The 25,693-nt window shown below is 43.0% G+C and overlaps 1 protein-coding gene across 3 annotated transcripts in view; it reads left to right on the top strand.

Moving 5' to 3' along the window:
• The first annotated feature begins 15,069 nt into the window (after positions 1 to 15,069).
• The window catches only part of LOC143766522 (uncharacterized), a 59,830-nt gene continuing 49,206 nt past the window's right edge, over positions 15,070 to 25,693 (top strand). Inside the window, exon 1 of one of the 3 annotated variants that reach the window (XM_077254274.1) lies at positions 15,070 to 15,109. In XM_077254274.1, the coding sequence (XP_077110389.1) occupies positions 15,083 to 15,109 (27 nt within the window). In that variant the 5' untranslated portion in view covers positions 15,070 to 15,082. Of the gene's footprint in view, positions 15,110 to 22,852; positions 22,932 to 25,693 lie in introns of those variants that run through there. The other 2 variants (XM_077254276.1, XM_077254277.1) reach the window with 2 other exon arrangements.

Genomic DNA, 25,693 nt, shown 5'->3' with positions numbered 1-25,693 from the left:
CCATAAGCGACGTTTGTGCACGATTATATGGGGCAAATGTCTCTATGGAGCATCTTATGGGGCCATAATCAACATTTGTGGAGCTTTATATGGGGCAAATGTCTGTATGGAACATCTTATGGGCCATAATCCGCATTTGTACAGCATTATATGGGGCATATTTTAATATGGAGCATCTTATGGGGCCCATCATAAACTTTATGGAGCATTATATGGGACTCCTGATTCAATATGGATATTCAAAAACACTTAACCTACTGATGTCTCAATTAATTTTACTTTTATTGGTATCTATTTGTATTTTTGACATTTAACGGTAGCTGCTGCAATTTCCACTAGGCTTATACTCGAGTCATTAACTTTTCCCAGTTTTTGTGGCAAAATTAGGGGTCTTGGCTTATACTCGGGTCGGCTTATACTCGAGTATATACAGTATATACTTAACAAAAAAGTGTGAAACAACTGAAATATGTCTTATATTCTAGATTCTTCAAAGCCACCATTTGCTTTGATTACTGCTTTGCACACTCTTTGCATTCCCTTGATGAGCTTCAAGAGGTAGTCACAGGAAATGGTCTTCCAACAGTCTTGAAGGAGTTCCCAGAGATGCTTAGCACTTGTTAGCCCTTTTGCCTTCACTCTGCGGTCCAGTTCACACCAAACCATCTCGATTGGGTTCCGGTCTGGTGAATGTGAAGGCCAGGTAATCTGGCACAGCACCCCATCACTCTCCCTCTTGGTCAAATAGCCCTTACACAGCCTGGAGGTGTGTTTGGAGTCATTGTCCTATTGAAAAATAAATGATGGTCCAACTAAACGCAAACCGGATGGAATAGCATGCCGCTGCAAAACGTGTTGTGCATTCTGCTCTTGGGTTCCCTCCGGTGGTTGTTGGTAGTAATGCAGTTGTCCCTGGGTTGCAATCCTGGGCAGGTGTCCCTGCTGATTGCAGCTCTGACTGGGATATTTAGGTGTGCAGGATTCATTAGCCCTTGCCAGTTGTCCATTGTTCTTGGAGGTTTTGCATCTCTGTCTGGTTCCTCCAGCCCTGCTGCCAAATCAGCAAAGAAAAGTGTCTGGTTTTGTTTCTACAGCACACATGCTGTGTGCTTTACAATTCAGTACTATTCAATGTTTTTTCTTGTCCAGCTTAGACTGTGTTTGGATATTTCAGTCTAGTTGGATTCTCAGGAGATGCAGATTTACATTCCATGTCTTTAGTTAGATGGTGGAATTTTGGTATTATCTGCTGTGGATATTTTTAGGGTTTTAATACTGACCGCTTAGTATTCTGTCCTATCCTTTCCTATTTAGCTAGCGTGGCCTCTTTTGCTAAATCCTGATTTCTGCCTGCATGTGTCTCTCCTCTAATACTCACAGTCAATATTTGTGGGGGGCTGCCTATCCTTTGGGGTTCTGCTCTGAGGCAAGATAGAATTCCCATTTCCATCTATAGGGGTATTTAGTCCTACGGCTGTGTCGAGGTGTCTAGGATGTGTTAGGTACACCCCACGGCTATTTCTAGTTGCGGTGACAGTTTAGGGTTTGCGGTCAGTACAGGTTCCACCTACTCCTGAGAAAGTCTCATGCGGCTCCAAGGTCACTGTATCATAACAAAAACGCTGTGGTAGCCATGCTGGTTCATAATGCCTTCAATTTTTAATAAATCCCCAACAGTGTCACCAGCAAAGCACCCCCACACCGTCACACCTCCTCCTCCATGCTTCACGGTGGGAACCAGGCATAGAGAGACCATCCGTTCACCTTTTCTGCATCGCACAAAGACACGGTCGTTGGAACCAAAGATCTCAAATTTGGACTCATCAGACCAAAGCACAGATTTCCACTGGTCTAATGTCAATTCCTTGTGTTCTATAGCCCAAACAAGTCTCTTCTGCTTGTTGCCTGTCCTTAGCAGTGGTTTCCTATCAGCTATTTTACCATGAAGGCCTGCTGCACAAAGTCTCTTAACAGTTGCTGTAGAGATGTGTCTACTGCTAGAACTCTGTGTGGCATTGACCTGGTCTCTAATATGAGCTGCTGTTAACCTGTGATTTCTGAGGCTGGTGACTCAGATAAACTTATCCTCAGAAGCAGAGGTGAGTCTTGGTCATCCTTTCCTGGAGCGGTCCTCATGTGGTCCAGTTTCTTTGTAGCGCTGGATGGTTTTTGCAACTGCACTTGGGGACACTTTCAAAGATTTCCCAATTTTTCAGACTGACTGACCTTCATTTCTTAAAGTAATGATGACCACTCGTTTTTCTTTACTTAGCTGCTTTTTTCTTGCCATAATACAAATTCTAACAGTCTAATCAGTAGGACTATCAGCTGTGTATCCACCAGACTTCTGCACAACACAACTGATGGTCCCAACCCCATTTATAAGGCAAGAAATCCCACTTATTAAACCAGACAGGGCACACCTGTGAAGTGAAAACCATTTCCGGTGACTACCTCTTGAAGCTCATCAAGAGAATGCCAAGAGTGTGCAAAGCAGTAATCAAAGCAAAATGTGGCTACTTGGAAGAACCTAGAATATAAGACATATTTTCAGTTGTTTCACACTTTTTTGTTAAGTATATAATCCCACATGTGTTAATTCATAGTTTTGATGCCTTCAGTGTGAATGTACAATTTTCATAGTCATGAAAATACAGAAAAATCTTTGAATGAAAAGGTGTGTTCAAACTTTTGGTCTGTACTGTATGTGATGTGAATGAAAAAGTTGTTGCCATTAAATAAATCATTTATAAATGGTGTTATTGAGTTGTGTCAGTAGTTTCCTATATGAGATGTGACCTGGTGTTCTGTAAGTTTCTGAAGTCACAGGTATAGTGGTGTAAAGCTGGGCACCACTAGTGAACTTGATGGATCAGCATTGGACTGAAAAAATAGGATTATTGGAAAAGAATCCATTGAACCAGAAGACAAATACGTAACCCAATGGTTAATAAGTCATAAGAATGAATGTCAGCCTAGGGTGTTACATAGTGAGAAATGGAAGTGCTGCTGACAAACCAAGAATGTGATTGAATCTTGTATGTGACGGCTGTTTGTTCGAAGAGCGCGTGTTGTTCCTGATCGCGGCTGTTCTGGTAACAGGAGACATAAACCTAGTGAGCATGTATCGGGGTCAAGCTACTATGGTGGAAGCTGATAGAATGTGTAGTGAATGGGAGTGAGGGACAATGAGGGTCGTGTTGTTGATGAAGTGAATAATGTGATACAAAGGGCATCGGCTGATCACTCAGGCTACAGAACGGAGGATCCATTGGAGGAGCGCTCTGGATGCCAGAGACAACGAAAAAACTGGAGGAACGAACTACACTAGTGATGAGCGAGCATAATCGGTAATGCTTGTTACTGGCCCGAGCATCGCTGTACTCGGCGAGCACCGAGCATTTCCGGGTTTGCTCGGTGGTAGTTCAGGTCCCCGTCCTGCATGTTTGGTGCTCTTTAGAGAGCCAATAAACATGCAGGGATTGTCTGCCACGCACTGTAATGCCGCAGCCATCTTTGTTGTGGCATTACAGTGATTGGCTGGCCGCACAGCATCATCAGATCTTTACGAGACCTGGCGCCGCCCTGCTCGTCACATTCAGCTCCGGATTCAGACAGTGTAGCGAGAGCTTCTGCCAAGATAGGGTCAGATGTGGGGGGTTTTCAGTTAGTGAGGGTCTACCATCATAGAATCCACAAATCCAGCTAAACGAACAGTCCTTCTAAGGACTAATTACGGAGTATATAGATTGCAGTGCTAGGTAGGCAGGAGAGCGTATGTGGCTCTATACATATCAGTGCAAGGTATGCAGGCACTGTATGTGGGTATATAGATATCATTGCATACATCAAGAGTGTCCATTCCATTACTGTCTGCTGCTGAGTATTACACATATACATAGCCCCAGGTACGATTGGCTAGAAATAATTTTTTTGCATCCTAATCCTGATTATTTTAATCCAGAGCCCCCCGTTTTTCTCCATTTGCTTGTTGACACTGCAGACTAGAGCCAGATCCTTTTCATAGTTCAGCATAAAAATCCAGTTATTTTACATGGGTTTGCCCGTCCCAGCGATCACATCTGAGTGCACAGAAAATTCTGCCATTTTTTGTGGTAATGTAACATTTTTTTGGAGTGTCTTATACAATTTCTTGACTCCATTTTGCTGCCCAAAAAATATTTAGCCGCCAAAAAAATATTTAGCAACAGGGCAGATATTTTAAACTGAGTTTTGTACGCCACACGGATCACATATCATTGCATTCAAAATTGTGCCATTTCAGGGCTCCATAGAATTTAATTTGTTGTGCCATTACCTACTTACCCTGAGGAAGCCAGACTTACTGGCGACACGCGTTGGGCGTCTTGTGCCCTGGTTCTCCACCCTCCTTGCTTGTCCCTCAATATCCCTTTGATATTTCTTGGAGATCGGGACCTTGCCTTACATAGGGTTTATACTTTTATATCTGCCCAATGCACCATCTTGGCTTTGTATATAATCGCTTGTGCTTTGGAACCTATATTGCTGCATAGGTACATTTGAATAGGCACCTCTTGCTCAGGTGTAAGTATAGACCTGCTAATTTTAATACTTTTGCATTTGGGACTGCATAGTATATCTACGTTCAGTGCATTATACTGATGTTGAACATATTATCAGATGTGGGGGTGTTGTGAACCAGGGTTATAGACCCTATTATGGGTCTTTGTATCCACCATGTTTATGGTTGTTTTATATGTTTTTAAAGGTTTTTGTAGTGTTGTGTGTCTTGATTTTTCAATAAAATTTATTATATTTATATGATTCCTAAACTTGGTGATCCCCACTTTGTACATGCCTCCTTTTTCTCTAGCTCTCTAATTACCTACTTATTGACACAATTCTCCTGTTCGAAAAAAAATAAAATACCTGCCTGAAAGTGGCCTATCTCTATCACATGCCTGATCTATCTTTGGGCTACAAATTGTGGCATTTGAGGCCTCCATTGAACTGTTTTTGCTGTGTGTTACCCTAGTTATTGACACCAGTTTGCTAAAAAATAATTTGTTACCTACAGGGCAGATATTTTAACCTGTGGTTTTCCCGCACACGGATCACATATAAGTTTGCTCCAAATTCAGCCATTTGTAGTGAGCGTGGAAAATATTGTAGTTCATTTAAAATGGGCAAGGCATGTGCAAGGGATGGGGAAGTGGACGTGATGGTGATGGTGCATGCAGAGGTCGAGGCCGTGGGCAAGCTGAAAGTGGGTCACAACATACACCCACATTTGCTGGCTCGACCTTCCTGTCCCAATTACTAGGGCACCGCAGCAGGACAGCCATATTGAAGCCAGAGCAGTGTGAGAAGGTTGTTGGTTAGATAGTGGATAATAGAAAATAGCAAAAAATGGGAACCTAAAACATCACATTTAATAAGACTATTAAAATAACATGACACAACAACAAGAATCAAACCTGTATTTAGCAAAGGCTAACCAGATAGGAAGCTGATTATAAGCCTAGAGACCACTAGCTAATATAGGCAGACTTCCCTGCTCCCTTAACTTGAAGCAGTCACTAAACTGATAGACATTTATAGTCAAGCAGAGGAAAGAAACAAGGTACATAGATCCAAAAGAATAATACCACCACTGCCAGTAATATTGGTCAACATAACCAAATTTTTACCCATTAGGAAAATCAGTACCACTGATAATCATATAGATTATGTTAACAAAGAAAAGATAGGGGGTACATGAATAATTGGAACAATCTCACCAAACATTGGGGATGCCTCATGGAGAATGGACCCTCCTATTAGAGAACAGGAATCCGTAAGTTTGATACAGGATTTCTCAAACCATTCCTATATAAGACCACCTCACTACACGTTTCATCCCGGGGGGACTAATCAGGGGATAGGGCAGTCAAGTGGTAGTCTAAATGATGGAGCGCTCCGCCATCGCTGGCCTCTATATGGAGCCTCTCACAAGGATTCCACAAGGACAGAGATATACAGGCACAAAGAGATCAAGGACATTAAAAGGAGGTCAGGAAACCTTAAAGGGAAGGTACCGCGTTTGTAGATCATTAATAAATCAATGTATTGTAGCATAACATACTGTTGTAACCAAGATTTGATTGCATTTAAAACATATTTTGTGTGTTATAGTTTAAAGAAGGCACTGGATGCTGACATCTTGGTTTCACAGCAGTAGCAGGACACTATCAGTGTCATAATATGGCACCCCATGGTCATAGGAGATAATAGACCGCCAGGGACCCTATCTCTAAAAGTGCAGCAGCATTAGCAGTGAACTGGGCACGCCTCTGTGGGCTGCACAATTCACAGTAGTGGGAGTGTTCTGCTGCCATATTCCTGGAGCCCTCCGCTGTGATTTGTCTCCTGTCATTAGGATCTGCCAACAGAAGTATTACTGCTTCAGAACAGATCCTAGATCCAGAGGAGTAAAATGTGGGAGAAAAGTCCCAGCACTGCAGGCATAGTATCAGAGACTGCAAATACATCAAGGAGGAACAGTGTGGGAGCAGCATTATCAGAGTGGAGCTGTCTGTGACTCATCCCTCAAGAAGATAAGAAGGAGCTCCAGGTCTGCAGTGAAGGACCAGGCATTGTGGAGGGAGGCGAGAGATACATTGGTATGGCTGAGAGAGACTGATGGGAGAGAGAGAGAAAGAGAAAGAGCTCCTTCTTACCTTCTTGAGGGATGAGTCAGAGACAGCTCCTAATGCTGCTCCATGCATCGGGTCCACCATGCTGCTGAGCCCACTGTCTCCTGCTCTGTAAACAAGCTGTGCTTCTGATGCAGTAACTGCTGGTAATAGCAGGTCACAGGGCAGTCACACACAAAATGGCGCTGCCCTGTGATGTTGCTCTTCATTCTGCCCCAGGGATACTAGACCACCCAAAAGGGGAGGGAAATGGTGATGTCAGCAGTTACTGCCCCAATTTTCCAGCTAACAGTAAAGCTGGTAAGTCTTACTATAGCTGCTTGAGGTCTAAAACGGAAAATGCTCCCCCTAGTGGTAAATATGTATATTTGTAAGAAAATATATAATACTAGATGGTTGCCCGATTCTAATGCATCGGGTATTCTAGAATATGTATGTCCACGTAGTATATTGCCCAGCCACGTAGTATATTGCCCAGCCACGTAGTATATTGCCGAGCCACGTAGTATATTGCCCAGCCACGGAGTATATTGCCCAGTGACGTAGTATAGTGTCCAGCCACGTAGTATATTGCCCAGTGACGTAGTATATTGCCCAGCCACGTAGTATATTGCCCAGCCACGTAGTATATTGCCCAGCCATGTAGTATATTGCACAGCGACGTAGTATATTGCCCAGTGACGTAGTATATTGCCCAGCCACGTAGTATATTGCCGAGCCACGTAGTATATTGCCCAGCCACATAGTATATTGCCCAGTGACGTAGTATATTGCCTAGTGATGTAGTATATTGCACAGCCACGTAGTATATTGCACAGCCCACGTAGTATATTGCCCAGTGATGTAGTATATTGCCCAGCGACGTAGTATATTGCCCAGTCACGTAGTATATTGCCCAGTCACGTAGTATATTGCCTAGTTACATTGTATATTGCCCCGTTATATTGTATATTGCCCAGTGACGTAGTATACAGCAGAGCCACATAGTATATTGCCCAGTTACATAGTATATTGCCCAGTGACGTAGTATATTGCCCAGTGACGTAGTATACAGCACAGAGCCACGTAGTATATTGCACAGCCCATGTAGTATATTGCCCAGCCACGTAGTATATTGCCCAGTGACGTAGTATATTGCCCAGTGATGTAGTATAATGCCCAGCCACGTAGTATATTGCCCAGCCACATAGTATATTGCCTAGTTACATTGTATATTGCCCAGTTACATTGTATAATGCCCAGTGACGTAGTATACAGCAGAGCCACATAGTATATTGCCCAGTTGCGTAGTATATTGCCCAGTGACGTAGTATATTGCCCAGTGACGTAGTATACAGCACAGAGCCACGTAGTATATTGCACAGCCCATGTAGTATATTGCCCAGCTATGTAGTACATTGCCCAGCCACGTATGACACAGGTAGTATATTGCCCAGCTATGTAGCATATTGCCCATCCACGTATGACACAGGTTAAAAAAATAAAAAATAAACATATAATCACCTTCCGCAGGCGTGTTGTAGCTCTGTCGCCTGTTTGGGGTGCAGGCGGCATCTCCCGGTCCCAGGGTGTGATGACGTCGCGGTCACGTGACCGTGACTTGGTCACATGACCGTGACGTCACGGCAGGTCCTTGTCGTGCAGGACCTGTCATGACGTCGCAGTCACATGACCGTGACGTCACGGCAGGTCCTTTCTGCACAGGCACGCAGGACTTGTGATGACGTCGCGGTCACATGACCGTGACGTCACGGCAGGTCCTTTCCGCGCAGGCGCGCAGGACTTGTGATGACGTCGTGGTCACATGACCATGACGTCATGGCAGGTCCTTCTGCCAGACCATCTGTGCCACCGGAACGTGCCGGTTGCATAGCGAGGAGCGTGAAAGGCGACGTAGGTGAGTATATAATAGTTTTTTATTTTTTTAATTATTTTTAACATTAGATGTTTTTACTATCAGCGCTGCATAGGCTGCGTCAATAGTAAAAAAACTTGGTCACACAGGGTTAATAGCAGCGGTAACGGAGTGCGTTACCCGCGGCATAACGCGGTCCGTTACCACCGGCATTAACCCTGTGTGAGGGGTGAGCGGAGGGGAGGATGCGGGCGCCGGGCAGTGAGTGCGGGGAGTAAGGAGCGGCCATTTTCTTCCGGACTGTGCACGTCGCTGATTGGTCGCGGCAGCCATGACAGGCTGCTGGCGAGACCAATCAGCGAACGAATAACCGTTACATTCAGAAGGACAGACGGAAGTGACCCTTAGACAATTATATAGTAGATTTTTCATATAGAAATGTTTGCAAACAGTGCAAACATTGCATGAATACATTTTAATTACTATTTTAAGCTTAATTTCACCAAAATACAAGAAAACTGGTGGCACCTTCGATTAATTACAGCAAGTTGGGCACCAGCACCAACAGGAGTGAATCACACCGCCACTATGAATGGAAAAGGAAGGGGGAGTAAAAAACCATATGTAATACCTTAACACCTTCCCCTATACTAAATACACCCTACCTGGCAGCGGAGGTTGTAACCTTAGACCTGCGCAGTGGCGCCCCCACTCTGCGGCAGTGGCTCACACTCACTGGAGGACTTGTCCATGTGGTAATATGTGAGGCCAACCCAAACTCCTTTAATATACTGAATATGTTATTCAGTAATTTCTCATTTTGTTACTCGTTTTACTCGTTTCCCTAATGTGTGGCAGAATGTGATTGTTTATGACACAATTATTAAATGCCCCTCATTTACGTCCAGTGTTATTTAATAATTATGGTAACATACAGCACCATCTAATATAATGCTTTTTTATATATATAATTTACATGCTGGGACGAAATTTAGTTTGATAACATAGTTGGCGCATTGAGATTCCTATAATATGTTGCAGTTTCACTAGTTAATTGATGCCTTACCTCTTTGCGGATCACGCATGCGCACTGAGTGATAAGCGTACAGGAAACAGGTGATCTGCATCCTTTTATGGGTTCCACTCCTTGCGTCTCATGGACTGGATGAGTCCATACTCCCCAGGCGCGCTCTTTTTAACTGTCTTGGCGTGCGGCCACGCTGGATGACGTGCGGTTCATGGACTCAATCCTCTGAGCTACCAATGAGGTTAGTTTGACTACTGGGCACCTGGTTGACGCGCAGATATGATTGGTTGTGGACAAACAGGAAGTTGATGTGCGGGCATTTTCTTTGATATGAGTTCTTTAAGAGACATTTTTGTGGAATCCTTCTTGTGAGAGGCTCCATATAGAGGCCAGCGATGGCGGAGCGCTCCATCATTTAGACTACCACTTGACTGACCTATCCCCTGATTAGTCCCCCCGGGATGAAACGTGTAGGGAGGTGGTCTTATATAGGAATGGTTTGAGAAAGCTTGTATCAAACTTACGGATTCCTGTTCTGTAATAGGAGGGTCCATTCTCCATGAGGTATCCCCATCGTTTGGTAAGATTGTTCCAATTATTCATGTACCCCCTATCTTTTCTTTGTTAACATAATATATATATATGATTATCAGTGGCACTGATTTTCCTAATGTGTAAAAATTTGGTTATGTTGACAATATTACTGGCAGTGGTGGTATTATTCTTTTGGATCTATGTACCTTGTTTCTTTTCTCTGCTTGACTATAAATGTCTATCAGTTTAGTGACTGCTTCAAGTTAAGGGAGCAGGGAAGCCTGCCTATATTAGCTAGTGGTCTCTAGGCTTATAATCAGCTTCCTATCTGGTTAGTTTTTGCTAAATACAGGTTTGATTTTGGTTGTTGTTCCATGTCATTTTAATAGTCTTATTAAATGTGATGTTTTAGGTTCCCATTTTTTGCTATTTTCTATTATCCACTATCTAACCAACAACCTTCTCACACTGCTCTGGCTTCAATATGGCTGTCCTGCTGCAGTGCCCTAGTAATTGGGACAGGAAGGTCGAGCCAGCAAATGTGGGTGTTTGTTGTGACCCACTTTCATCTTGCCCACGGCCTCGACCTCTGAATGCACCATCACCATCACGTCCACTTCCCCATCCCTTGCCACGCGTCTTGCCCATTTTAAATGGACTACAGTATTTTCCACGCTCACTACAAATGGCTGAATTTGGAGTGAACTTATATGTGATCCATGTGCGGGAAAACCACAGGTTAAAATATCTGCCCTGTAGGTAACAAATTATTTTTAGCAAACTGGTGTCAATAACTAGGGTAACACAGAGCAAAAACAGTTCAATGGAGGCCTCAAATGCCACAGTTTGTAGCCCACAGATAGATGAGGCGTGTCATGGAGACACCACACTGTAAAATATCAGGCCTGTATTTTTTTTTTTGCCCAGCAAAATTGTGACAATAAGTTGCAATGGCAGAACAAAAAAATTCTATGGAGCCCTGAAGTGGCACAATTTTTACCGCAATGATATGCGATCCGTGTGCTGTACAAAACTCAGCTGAAAATATCTGCCCTGTTGTTAAATTTTTTTTTTTGCAGCTAAATTTTTTTGGCCAGCAAAATGGTGTCAATAAATTGGATAAGACACTCCAAAAAAATGTTGCAGTACCACAAAAAACAGCAGAATTTTCTGCGCACTCAGATGTGATCGCAGGGACAGGCAAACCCATATAAAATAGCTGGATTTTTACGCTGAACTATGAAAAGGATCTGGCTGTAGTCTCCAGTGTCAACAAGCAAATGGGGAAAAAAAAGGGGATCTGGATTGCTTTGGAATAAAATAATCAGGATTAAGATACAAAAAAATTATTCCTGGCCACTTATACCTGAGGCTATGTACATATGTAATAGGCAGCAGCAGACAGTAATGGAATGGACCCTCTTGATGTATGCAATGATATCTATATACCCACATACAGTGCCTGCATACCTTGCACTGATATCTATATACCCACATACACTCCCCTGCCTAACTAGCACTGCAATCTATATACTCCGTAATTAGTCCTTAGAAGGACTGTTGGTTTAGCTGGATTTGTGGATTCTATGATGGTAGACTCTCACTAACTGAAAACCCCCCACATCTGACCCTATCTTGGCAGAAGCTCTCGCTACACTGTCTGAATCCGGAGCAGGGCGGCACCAGGTCTCTTATAGACCTGATGATGCTGTGGGGCCAGCCAATCACTGTAAAAATACATTTTCCTAAACGGGGGGGAGATATGAAAAGACGCATACTTACGCGAGAGGCTTTTTGGATATATAACTTAAACACTCGCTTCCCATTAGGATTAAATAAAAGAAACGAAATTTTATACCATTACTAACTATGTATAGTTATTATTTGTTTCTATTTTATATATATGTATGATTTTATGTATTTCTTTGCATTATAAGTTAAGTTTGGATATCTGCAGGACCTATAAGGTAGATCATGTGACTTTTAAGAGGCGGGTCTTAAACCATGAGCTTTATATATGTAATGTCATTCCTGCTTTGACTTAAGCATGAGTAAGACCGTTAAGGTCGAAACGTGTTGCTAAGATTTCTTCATATAGCACCTATGTGGTCCACTGTTTGTAAGGATCATATTTTATCCACTTTGGATTAATAAAGACTTTACCAATTTTATCAAAGCTGGAGTATCTACATGTTTTGGACTTGCTGCTGGTGTTCTACGTCTGGGTCAGGACGGACTCCGTTGCTACGTGCCTTCGGTCTGGTTGGTGAGCTGGCTGCGGCTTTTTAGCCGTTTTTTCTTTATTTGTGATTAATCACTGTAATGCCACAACAAAGATGGCTGCGGCATTACAGTGCGTGGCAGACAATCCCTGCATGTTTATTGGCTCTCTAAAGAGCACCAAACATGCAGGACGGGGACCTGAACTACCACCGAGCAAATCCGGAAATGCTCGGTGCTCACCGAGTACAGCGATGCTCGGGCGACTAACGAGCATTACCGAGTATGCTCACTCATCACTAGTGTAGTTCGTTTCCCCAGTTTTTTCGTTGTCTCTGGCATCCAGAGCGCTCCTCCAATGGATCCTCCATTCTGTAGCCTGAGTGATCAGCCGACGCTCTTTGTATCGCATTATTCACCTCATCTACAACACCTCCTCATTGTCCCTCACTCCCATTCACTAAACATTCTATCAGCTTCCACCATAGTAGCTGACCCCGATACATGCTCACTAGGTTTATGTCTCCTGTTACCAGAACAGCCGCGATCAGGAACAACACGCGCTCTTCTAATAGACAGCCGTCACATACAAGATTCAATCACATTCTTGGTTTGTCAGCACTTCCATTTCTCACTATGTAACACCCTAGGCTGACATTCATTCTTATTACTTATTAACCATTTGGTTACGTATTCGTCTTCTGGTTCAATGGATTCTTTTCCAATAATCCCTATTTTTTCAGTCCAATGCTGATCCATCAAGTTCAGTAGTGGTGCCCAGCTCTACACCACTATACCTGTGACTTCAGAAACTTACAGAACACCAGGTCACATCTCATATAGGAAACTACTGACACAACTCAATAACACCATTTATAAATGATTTATATAATGGCAAGAACTTTCTCATTCATATCACATACATGTTTATTCATTCTTTTAGGTGACCTCACTTAATTCATAAGTACTTTTTAATATAATTAATGTATGTAAATGTTTTTTTTTTCTTGAACCATAATTTATCTTTGTTTGACGGACTTTCTCATGAACTTTGACATATCGTGTTTTTTGTTTTCAAAAAGACAGCATATAAAACTTTCCAAGCTTGACATGTTTATCCGCTATCAGGTTTTGTCCTGAGGAAGAGGTCCTGCGTGACTTTGAAATGCGTTGACTTTGAAAACCTATTTGAATAAATGTTTTTAAGGAAATCTCCATATCTGATAGTCTTCATCAGCAGTGCAGGTACAGACACATTGTACCCGGATCAACTATTCTGCTCGGTCTTTGGCCCCGTGTCCTGCAGCAGCTGATTTATGCATTGAACATGTTGCTAAGGTGCCACTCTATCAGGTGAGTGTAATATTCCTCCATTTTCACTATATCTTCTTAGCAGGTAAGACCCTATTTTTCGCTTGTTTGTTCCTCAGTATCTCAACTACAAGAAATCTCTGTAAGGGTATGTGTCCACGTTCAGGAAACTCTGCGTTTTTGACGCAGTGCTGAGCCGCAGCGTCAAAAACTCAGCGTCCAGATGTTACAGCATAGTGGAGGGGATTTAATGAAATCCCATCTCCACTGTGCAGTAAAAAACGCATGCGTTTTTCCCGCGAAAATGCACATGCGGTGCGTTTTTTCAGAACGCAGCATGTTGCTACAATGAGCAAAACATGCAGGAACACCGCAGGTGACCTGCCAGTGACCTCAGGTGCATTTTTGGTCAGGATTTTACTTGCATAAAATCCTGACCAAAGCCTGAAGCAAACCTGACCGTGGACACATACCCTAACGCTTTCAGGTTACTTGGTTAAAAGCAATCAAGGACTGCTTGGACCTTAACGGGGTCTATCCGAAAGCCCAATGCAGAAGCCAAATGTCCTGAGACCTGGACCTGCTGTACCACAAATTGCCATTTCTCCAGGTTAGCAAATAAATAGTTGTCACGTAGAACCTGGAGAACCTGTCTGACATGCTCACCATGCTCCTCCAGAGTTCGTGAGTAACTCAATATATCATCCAGGAAAATTACCACAAATCTACTGATCAGTGAGAAAAACATATAATTAATCACATTTTCAAAGACTGCCGGAGCATTGGTTAACCCGAATGGCAGCAGCAAATGTTCAATCTGCCCCTCTGGTGTATTGTGTGCGGTCTTCCATCCGTCACCATGGCGTATACGTATAAGGTTATATGCCCCTCTCGCGTTCAGTCTGTAAAACCATTTATCTCCAGATAATTGGCTAAACAGGTCAGGTATAAGGGGTAAAGGATAGGGAAGGTGAGCTGTGATTTTATTAATCTCTCTGGTCCAAGCATGGACGCAGCCCTCCATCCTTTTACAAAAAAACCCCCACAGCGACTGGAGAGGTGCATGGCCGTATATGACCCTTAGCCGGACACTGGAAAGGGTTAAATAAGCGAGATTTCGGCATTTTAGCTCCTGGTGTGGAGGCGATAGCACAGTCATATGTCGCCATATACTAGACGTCCGGTAACTGGTAATAATTCCCTCATGTGTGGGGTCTATTTGTCTCCAGAGAAATCACACGTTACATCCCACACATAACACTGTGCAGAAAAGGCGGCGTGAGGTAATTGTGCCAGTAGTGAGGGGGAATAATGGCGGGAATGTCACTGACTGAGGAGAAGTTTCCATGTAGGGTCTTCACTGCGGATATCATTCCCTGAGGCCCCTGATCATGTGACCCCTGACTCCTCCCCTCCTGTGACCTCATCACAGGTCCTGTGCGCACAGAGCAGCCATATATGTGGAGTGCGGCTCTGCAGGTGGAGGTAGGTGCTGGAGATTCCCCATTACTGAGCGCGGGGACATTAACCCCTTCTGCACTAAGACTCTTTTGATGTTGTTGTTGCCACTTTATAAGAATCATAACGTTTTTGTTCTGTTTCCTGTAATAGATACATACGACCCAACTATGGAGGACAGGAAGTGAGGGAGCGGATTGTTCTCCTAGTACAGGGCCCCTTTCTTGGCCCCACACAGTGTAATGCCCCCATTATGCCCCTGTAAGCAGGGTTCTGCCCCACAACCAGCTGCCTCGGGCACTTTACCATGAGCTGGTACCTCAGATTCCTCCCCGCACCCCTTTCCTTTGCTTGGTGCCAAATCTGTTCTGCCTTTGGGGCTCTGGCCTTTATAATATCAGTAATCTGTGTCATCAAGGTCTCCTGACCAGGTGTACCATCTAGACTCTTCCTTCCTGACACCCTCCCTCTTCCCATTGATTTCCCATGGTCCCGCCTGGACGGCAGATAGCAGTCTTTTTGTACAAATGCAGCACAGCCCTGAGGAGTCTTTTCTATGACTCTCCTTTTTACACCCCTTACGCAATATATATGATGCCGCTCACACAGTATAATGTTTCCACAGTACTGGCATCTCTCGTAAAAAAGGTATTTTCACAGTACCGCCATACTCCCACACACACAGTATAATGTTCTCATAGTACCGCCATACCCACACGCAGTATAATGTTCATACAGTACCTCCATCCCACCACATACAGTATAATGTTCTCACAGTACCGCCATACCCCCACACAGTATGTTCATACAGTACTGCCATACCCCCCACACAGTATAATCTTCTCGTAGTACTGCCATACCACCACACACAGTATAATGTTCCTACAGTACCTCCATCTCACCACACACAGTATAATCTTTTCGTAGTACCGCCATACCCCCAAACACAGTATAAAGTTCCTACAGTACCTCTATATCCCCACACATAATTATCTTCTCACATTACCGCCATCCCACCACACAGTATAATGTTCCTACTGTACCTCCATCCCCCCACCCACAGTATAATCTTCTCATAGTGCCGCCATACCCCCACATACAGTATAATGTTCTCACAGTACCGCTATACCCCCACACACAGTATAATGTTCTCATAGAATCGCCATCCCCCACACACAGTGTAATGTTCTCACAGTTAAGCTATACCCCCACACACAGTATTTTCTTCCCACAATTGTGGCTTCCCACATGAACAGGACAATGTTTCCACGGGACTGACATCCCCCCACAGACAGTATAATGTCCCCACAGTACTGCCATCCCCCCACTTTGTAATGTCCCCACAGTACTTCCCCCTACATGCACAATATGGTACCATCCACCTCACTGACTACCTCCGACAGTTAATTAATAAATACTCACTTAGCCTCATTCTTGGTGCAGATACTAATGAACCCAGGATCTATGAGATATTTACCATACGATAGTTGGATAGGCAGGAGTGTATCATCCAAAACTCTGTTGCTATGATGCCTATGAATTGACAGGGCTCGGTGAGGTGTGGTATTGGTCACCCTTTCCTTCCCATCTTCACAATTTCAGTGATATCCACATTCTCATGATGGTGATACAGCTGAATAGATTAGTGAATCAGGGAATCAGAAGCTCCTGATCCACCATTCAGCCTTCACTTCTGAGTCTGAGACTCCGTGCACTGCAGTCACAATAATGTCACTACATCACACCTGTAGTATGGAGCCTCAGGACTCACACCGCACAGACCAGAGCAGCGCACCTCAGGAACTGGGTTGGCTGAGTAGAGTGTTTTTTTTTTTTCAAATATCAGCATTGTGGGGGCATCATATTAAGAGAAGAGCTGTTGGGACTCTCATACTGAATGTGTGGCTCCTAGGGGCCATTATACTGGGGTTGTGGTGGACTGTAAATGCCTCCATACTGAGTGGGGTTTTTTATTTTGTGTGGCAGGTTGTGGTGGCCATAATTAGAGATGAGCGAATATGTTCGTAAAACGATTGCCAAACATAAATTCAGCACGAATATGGTACACTCGAATTCATGATCGGTAACACGAGCATTTTTGTTAAGATCGGAAAAAGTCGGTAACATTCGGTAAAAGATGTAATGGAAGCCGGCAATACATGTGCCACGTTTAGTAAAATCACAGCCACCAATGTGGGAGACTGAGGTTCAATCCCTGGCTCTGCCCTGTTGGACATAATATACCAGTAATGGTCCATAACACTATGGTGCCTACCTCAATAAACATGAGAGTGTCATGAGCAAAGAGAGTCATGCCGGCTCAGACGTCTCCTGGATTAACAAGATGTCGAGGAACCACGACAATCTTATGATAAATGGGCTACTGGACCAAACCATGCATGGACAAGGCAAGAGAACCTGGATCTGTGCGAAATGTTACTATAACAGCAGTCCAAATGGGAGAGGATATATGAAGAGTACGAAGAAACTCTGGATGGACACAAGATCTGCATGTCCACTAACTGAGAAACAACTAGTCACCAAACGTTTCAATATCATAAAGAGAAAACCATTATCACAACTTGAGATGGATAAACTGCACTGCAGATCCACCCCACATGTAGACCTGGAAGAACAACATATGCAACCCGCTGAAGATCCTGATCCAACCCTGCAACTAGAGAACACTGCAGCTGGTCTGAAACAGAAGATCTTAGATAACTGGTATTGATGGTATTAATTTATCGACTACCAAGGCTCAGCAAAGAAACACCACCAGACAGTATGCTAAAAGATGCCAATAGAGCAGCACTTGCATCAATACTTACCACCAACATTACTCAAACTAATAACCTGATCTATGCTACTGCCTCAGTAATCATGGAAATGCTTGGCTATACAACCAGCAAGAACAACAGAAGTATGTGCTCCCTTTGGAAAATAAGACTGTAGACAAAGATCAAGGTGCCACGAAGGGAAGTCAGCCAACTATAAGAAATACAGACGTGTGTAAATATCAAGAATAAGACCAAGCTGGACAAGTACAAAGGCCTGACCCCAACTGAAGAGACTGCTGAACAAAGGCTCACAGCACTTGTGGCAAGACTATGGAGGTACATTAGAGAAGCTGAGGCCAAGAAGATAAATGCCCTGTTCTCCAAAGAACCATCTAAAGTGTAAAAAAAAAAACAGCAGTGCAATGTGGCTGCAATATCTGAGAATGAAACACAGCAACCACCTAGAGCAAGAACCAGTCACCATTACAGAAGCAGACATCCAACAGCGGGTCAAGAACATGAAGAGCTGGACAGCACCTGGCCCAGACATGATCCTCACCTACTGGCTAAAGAAATTCACAGTGGTACATGAATGCATGGCAAAGCAGATTAACCATCTGATAAAGGCAGGCCACCACCCAGCTTGGCTAACACATGGAAGAACAGTGCTGATCATGAAGGATCCTCACAAAGGAACAGTTCCATCCAACTACCGCTAAATAACCTGCCTTACAACAACATGTAAACTTCTGTCAGGCATCATAGCCACCAAGCTACAGAACCATATGAACCAGTACATGAATCCAGCTTAGAAAGGCATTGGGACTGACACCAGAGGCTCTAATCACCAGCTCCTATTAGATGGAGCAGTCGCTGAAGACTCACGATCCAGACAGACCAATCTCCGCATAGCCTGGATTGACTACAGGAAAGCTTATGACTCAATGCCACACACATGGATCTCTGAATGCTTGGCTCTGTACAATGTCAACAGAATGGAGAAAGTCCCTGTAAATTGATTTACATTGGCTTAACATCACGAGAATTGCGTATCTGTATACACGAACATGTGAGGGACATCATGGCCGCACGTGACGTGGAGGATGTTAATCGGTTGAAACCAATTCCTAAACATTTCCGCCTCAAACTTAAATGCAATCCAAACGGTTTGAAAGCCTGTGGTATTGATCAAATCCACGCAGGAATTGGGGGGGGGGGGGTGACACCAAGCGTATTTTGGCTTAAAGGGAATGTCGATGGATCACGGTATTAAATACTGTGGCACCGACAGGTCTCAATGAGCAGTTGAGTTTCAGTTCATTTATATAGAGTAATGAGCATAAAATCTCTGACTTGTTTTTAACCTTTTTGTGTTTTGTTTTGATCTTTGTCATTTTTTATAGGTAAAAAAATAAATAAATAAATAAATAAATATATATATATGTATATGTGTATATATATATATATATATATATATATATATATATATATATATATATATATATATATATATATATATTATTTCTTTTAGTCTCTTTTTTTGATGAATGTGACCATCTTGATGTGTGAACTGGCAAAGTTATCTGGGGCCAAAAAGTTGTTTTGAAACCTTATCCATACTGTTTTCTATCTATGGATTGGAATTATGAAAGATGAAGTGGATCCACATTTATGTTATATTATTTTATGTTTAAACAGATTGATATTATCTGTTTTACACTTTTTATATTTTTTTTTAAGAGTCACTATTTATGTAATAACTATGATGTATTGGGATAAGTATATATGTTAATTTCTAGGTAATGGACACATATTCACATTTATTGTTCTGATTGTGGACTATAAAAAAAAGTTTTTATATATGTCGTCATTTATACTTAGTCACTATAATATATGTGTATATATATTTATACTGTTCACATTTGCCCACAATATATATAGTTCTCTTTTAATCTTAGTTATATTAGGGTATCATCCATACATCTCCTTTCTCCAATCATGGTGGTTTGCCCTATGGTTTCTATCTCCTTTCTTCATATATGGTCAGGTCCTGTTGTGCGCATGTCTCCTGTTACTCTGATCCGGAGCGTCACCGATGGCGCTGGTAGATGACACTTGCGTTTCAGTGATGTCAGTGCGACGATCGCGGTGACACTCGGTATCGTCCTACCCTGCCCGAAGTGATGCAAGTTCCGGCAAGTACTTCCGGAAACATGCGCCGCCGATACTGGTACCTGGCTCAAAATGGTATTTAAACTGGCCCACATACATTACACCACCGCACCTTGAAAAAGAGAAGTGAAACGCAGGTCGGTGGCGGCGTGGCATGGGTCCGGCTTTAAACACATAATGGGTAAGTGTTCAGTCCTCACTAACTAAGGCAGGCTCACGTAGCTATACAGGCAGCTAAACCGCTATACCGGAGTCCAATAAGGAGACTGTGGTTGAGTCAGTGCTTTATTAAACGTAGTGGTATATTGATGCGGTGAAATTGTAAACAATGATATACATAGAATCAGTGCATGGTATAGAAGAAATACATACTACACATGATGTACATTATGCATAACATTTAGAAAGCTAGTAACTGAACTAGGAGTACAACTGGCTAGGCTAGGCTAATATACAGTAGAGCAGGAATTATCTAGAGAAAACATAAAGACATACCGGCAATGCAATCGCAAGGGGGATGAAGTACAAGCATCTTTCCTTGAAAGCAGACTGAAGGAAGTGAAGAGAAAATGGAGGGAGATGGAAGCTGAGCTACCATAATGCATTGCAAAGGGGGAGGAGAATCAGACATGGAAAATACAAAAACAGAAAATAGAACTGTCAACATGACTCTGACCGCTAGAGGGAGCCAAAGCACTACAGATAAATAAAGGTATGAATATATCAATAACTGTATACTAGAAAACTGAGAAACCTGCAAATTATGCAAACAGGTAATCGGAGGTAAAAAATTTGATGGCGGAGACAGAACAGTAAGCATAATTAGGCTTTGATGTGTATGGAGAGCTTGCTACTTAGCAAATATATACTTGATTGACTGAACAAGCTCTTGTGTGCTATTTTTGCTTCCCTTGATAATAATAACACTTGGCACTTTATTGTTTTTTATATTTATGCTGAGACACCTTTGGCCGATTAATATATGATCCCTCTCTATCTGTATGTTTTTCTTAAATTGTGATTTATTTATCATGTTACTATGTGATGGGCACTAAAATTTACATGTTTTATGATATTCATGGACCTAACACTCCTATTTTTTCTGGTTGATCAATCTCAGCACAGCCTGGATTGACTACAGGAAAGCCTATGACTCAGTGCCGCACACATGGATCTATGAATGCTTGGCTCTGTACAATTTCAACAGGAAATTAAGAACCTTCCTCAGAAACTCAATGGGGCTATGGAGAACAACATTGGAAGTCAACTCAAGATAACTAGCACAAGTGACCATCAAATGCGGCATATACCTAGGTGATGCACTGTCCCCATTGCTGTTCTGCATAGGCTTGAACCCCCTCAATCAGATAATTACAGAGTCTGGCTATGGATGCAAGTTCAAGAGTGGAAGCACCATCAGCCACCTCCTCTACATGGATGACATCAAGCTGTATGCGAAAAACGAACGACACATCAATTCACTGATCCACCTGACAAGGATCTACAGTGAAGACATTGGGATGTCCTTCGGACTGGAGAAGTGCGGCCGGTTGATAATAGAGAGGCAAGGTAGTCAAGACTAATGGAGTGGAATTACCAGCAGGGCACATAGCAGATGTACAGACATGCTACAAGTACATTGGCATCCCACAAGGATACGGTAACCATGAGGAGGATGCAAGGAAAGCAGCAACATCCAAATACTATCAAAGGGTAAGACAGATCCTGAAGAGCCAGCTCAAGGGGAAGAATAAATCCGCGCCATCAATATATATGCCCTGCTAGTTATCAGATACCCTGCTGGCATAGTGTGCTGGCCAAAAGAAGAGATGGATGCTGCAGATGTGAAGACTTGAAAGCTCCTCATAATGCATGGAGATCTCCACCCTAAGTCTAACACCCAAAGATTGTATACCAACAGAAAGGATGGTGGTCAAGGCTTGATAAGCATCCAAGCCACCATCACGGATGAAACAAGGAGCATCCAGGAATACATCAGAAAAATGGCACCAAAAGATGAGATGCTGAGAGAAAGCCTAAGGCAGCAACAAGAACAGATCTGGAAGGAAGAACAGGAACATGAACCGCCATGGGAAGACAAGCCGCTGCATTGGATGTACCATCGACAGATAATGGAGGTGGCTCACATGGAGAAATCCTACCAATGGCTGGAAAAAGCTGTTCTCCGAGACAGCACAGACGCACTAATCATAGCGGCACAAGTGCAAGCACTAAGTACCAGATCCATAGAAGCAGTAATCTACCACACAAGACAAGACCCAAGGTGCAGACTATGCAAAGAAACCTCAGAAACCGCATAGTGGCAGGATGCAAATTGCAAACAGGAGTAGCATATACTGAACGCCACAACCAAAGTAGCGGGTATTGTATACAGGAACATCTGCACTGCATATGGGCTAATTCTCCCTAAGTCCAGGTGGGAGACCCCAAAAAAATGGTGGAGAATGAAAGGGCTAAAATCCTGTGGGACTTCAAGATCCAGACGGATAAGCAGATATTGGCTAACCAACCAGACATTGTGATAGTAGACAAGGATCAGAAGACAGCTGTGATAATAGATGTGGCAATGCTAAGTGACAGCAACATCAGAAAGAAGAAATATGAGAAGATGGAGAAATACCAGGGCCTCAAAGAAGAACTGGAGAAGATGTGGAAAGTGAAGGCAACAGTGATTCCAGTGGTGATAGGAGCACTTGGAGCAGTGACCCCTAAGTAAGAAGGATGGCTACAACAGATCCCAGGAGCAATATCTGAGGTCTCTGTCAAGAAAAGCGCAATGCTGGGAAGAACTAAGATCCTGCGCAGAACCCTCAAACTCCCAGGTCTCTGGTAGAAGACCCGAGAATGAGTAAGGACAACAAAGACCACCTCCATTGGGGGTAAGAAGGAAGTTTTTTTTCTTATAGATGTCAGTGACACAGTGTGTGTGTGTGTATGTATATATATATATATATATATATATATATATATATATATATATATATATACACATACACACATATATATATATATATATATATATATATATATATATATATATATATATGTATATATATAATATATAAAGCTGAATGTGTGTATGTATGTATGTATGTATGTGTGTATGTCCGGGATTGGCATCTGAACCGTCGCAGCTACAGCAACAAAATTTTGCACAGTCACACGTCTGGACCCCGAGAGCGTCAAAGCTATGTTGTGAGGTGAAATTTTAAGCCCGCGCTTTCCAATTCACCAAACAATTTTGCCCCTATCTACATAATGGGGAAAAAATGAAAGGAAAAGTGTTGGAGGCAAATTAACAGCTGCCAGATGTGAACAAGGGGGACTTAAAGAATGAGAGCGATGGCGCCAAAGAGTATATACTGTACAGTTGCTAAGGTGGGGCCCCGACATGGGATAATCACCACACCACCACGGGGATATGAACACACACACACAAAATGCGCCACACACTACCACGTGCTCGAACACATATACCACCCTCAGCGCACATTTCACCACACATACACCAACCTCGCCACATAAAAGTCGAAACACAAAAGTCGAAACACAAAAGTCGCCGCTCTAAACTCGCCATGCACAAAACTCTCCACATGCAAAACTCGCCACACGTGCAAAACTCACCTCGTGGAAAACTCGCCACACGCAAAACTTGCATATGCGGAAAAATTGCCACATGCACAAAAGTTGCAACACATGCTAAAGTTGCCTCACACAAAACTTGCACATACTCAAAAGGCACCACACATAAAACTCGCCACGCGCAAAACTCGCCATGCGCAAAACTTGCTGCACACAACTTGCTACACTAACCTGTCACATGCAACTCGACACAAAAAGTTGCTACACGCATGTCGCCACACAACTCATCTCACAAAAGTCGCTACATGCATGTCGCCACACGCAACTCAACACACACAACGTGACACATGAAACTCGCCCTAAAATACACACAAGTCTGGTATTATCCTTCAAAAATAAAAATCTGATTAATAAGCAGACAAACTACAAGAGCAACAAATGTACAATATAGGAATCCGGCAGCTGTCAGTCACATGACCAGTCTATTATGTGTATGTGTGAGCTAATATATACTGCCAGGGGGTGGGCTTACTGTTGGCTGGGGATTTATCAGGCTGCCAATTTAGCTTACAAATACTGAGGTAAAAATACTGACCAAATAATGTGTGAACGAGGTCTAATACAGGAGGAGATGACATACAGATATATACTATATACAAGAGGAGATGACACACAGGTATATACTATTTACAGGGGAGATGACACACAGGTATATCTAATATATAAAGCTGAATGTGTGTGTGTGTATGTATGTGTGTATGTCCGGGATTGGCATCTGCACCTTCGCAGCTACAGCCACAAAATTTTGCACAGTCACACGTCTGGACCCCGAGAGCGTCATAGGCTATGTTGTGAGGTGAAATTTTAACCCCGCGCGTTCCAATTCACCAAACAATTTTGCCCCTATCTACATAATGGGGAAAAAGTGAAGGGAAAAGTGTTGGAGGAAAATTGACAGCTGCCAGATGTGAACAATGGGGACTTAAAGAATGAGAGCGATGGCGCCAAAGAGTATATACCGTACAGTTGCTAAGGTGGGGCCCCGACATGGGATACTCACCACACACGGGGATATGAACACAAACACAAAATGCGCCACACACTACCACGTGCTTGAACACATATACGACCCTCAGCACACATTTCACCACACACACACCAACCTCGCCACATAAAAGTCGAAACACAAAAGTCACCACTCAAAACTCGCCACGCGCAAAACTCGCTACATGCAAAACTTGCCATATGCAAAACTAGGTTCACGCAAAACTCGCCACACGTGCAAAACTCACCTCATGGAAAACTCACCTCATGCAAAACTTGCACACACAGAAAAATTGCCACATGTACAAAAGTTGCACCACGTGCAAAAGTTGCCTCACACAAAACTTGCACATACTCAAAACGCACCACACATAAAACTTGCCACGCGCAAAACTCGCCATGCACAAATCTTGCTGCACACAACTTGCTACACTAACCTGTCACATGCAACTCGACACACAAAATGTTGCTACACGCATGTCGCCACACAAAACTCATCTCACAAAAGTCGCTACATGCATGTCACCACACACAACTCAACACACACAACTTGACACATGAAACTCGCCCTAAAACACACACAAGTCTGGTATTGTCCTTCAAAAATAAAAATCTGATTAATAAGCAGACAAACTACAAGAGCAACAAATGTACCATATAGGAAATACGGCAGCTGTCAGTCACATGACCTGTCTATTATGTGTATGTGTGAGCTAATACAGGGGAGGGCTTCCTGTTGGCTGGGGATTTATCAGGCTGCCAATAGCAACCAATCACAGCTCAGCTTCTATTTTGCTACAGTTAATTAATCTGAGCTCTGATTGGTTAATATAGGCAACAAAGACATTCTCAGCATAACAAAGCTAATATATGTTGTGAAATTCTTCTATTAGCTTAGTTTTTGCCTTTTAATAATTACATTTCTATCTATTTGTTTTGTGGTTTTTGTGGGCAGAATAAATTTTTGTTAACACATTCTATTTTGCTAACAGCAGTCATTAACCCGGGCGAAGCC

The sequence above is a fragment of the Ranitomeya variabilis genome, chromosome 4 (assembly GCF_051348905.1).
Source record: "Ranitomeya variabilis isolate aRanVar5 chromosome 4, aRanVar5.hap1, whole genome shotgun sequence".
Classification (NCBI taxonomy): domain Eukaryota; kingdom Metazoa; phylum Chordata; class Amphibia; order Anura; family Dendrobatidae; genus Ranitomeya; species Ranitomeya variabilis.
The sequence above is the reverse complement of the archived record's forward strand: the minus strand, read 5'-3'. Positions and strand labels throughout refer to the sequence as shown.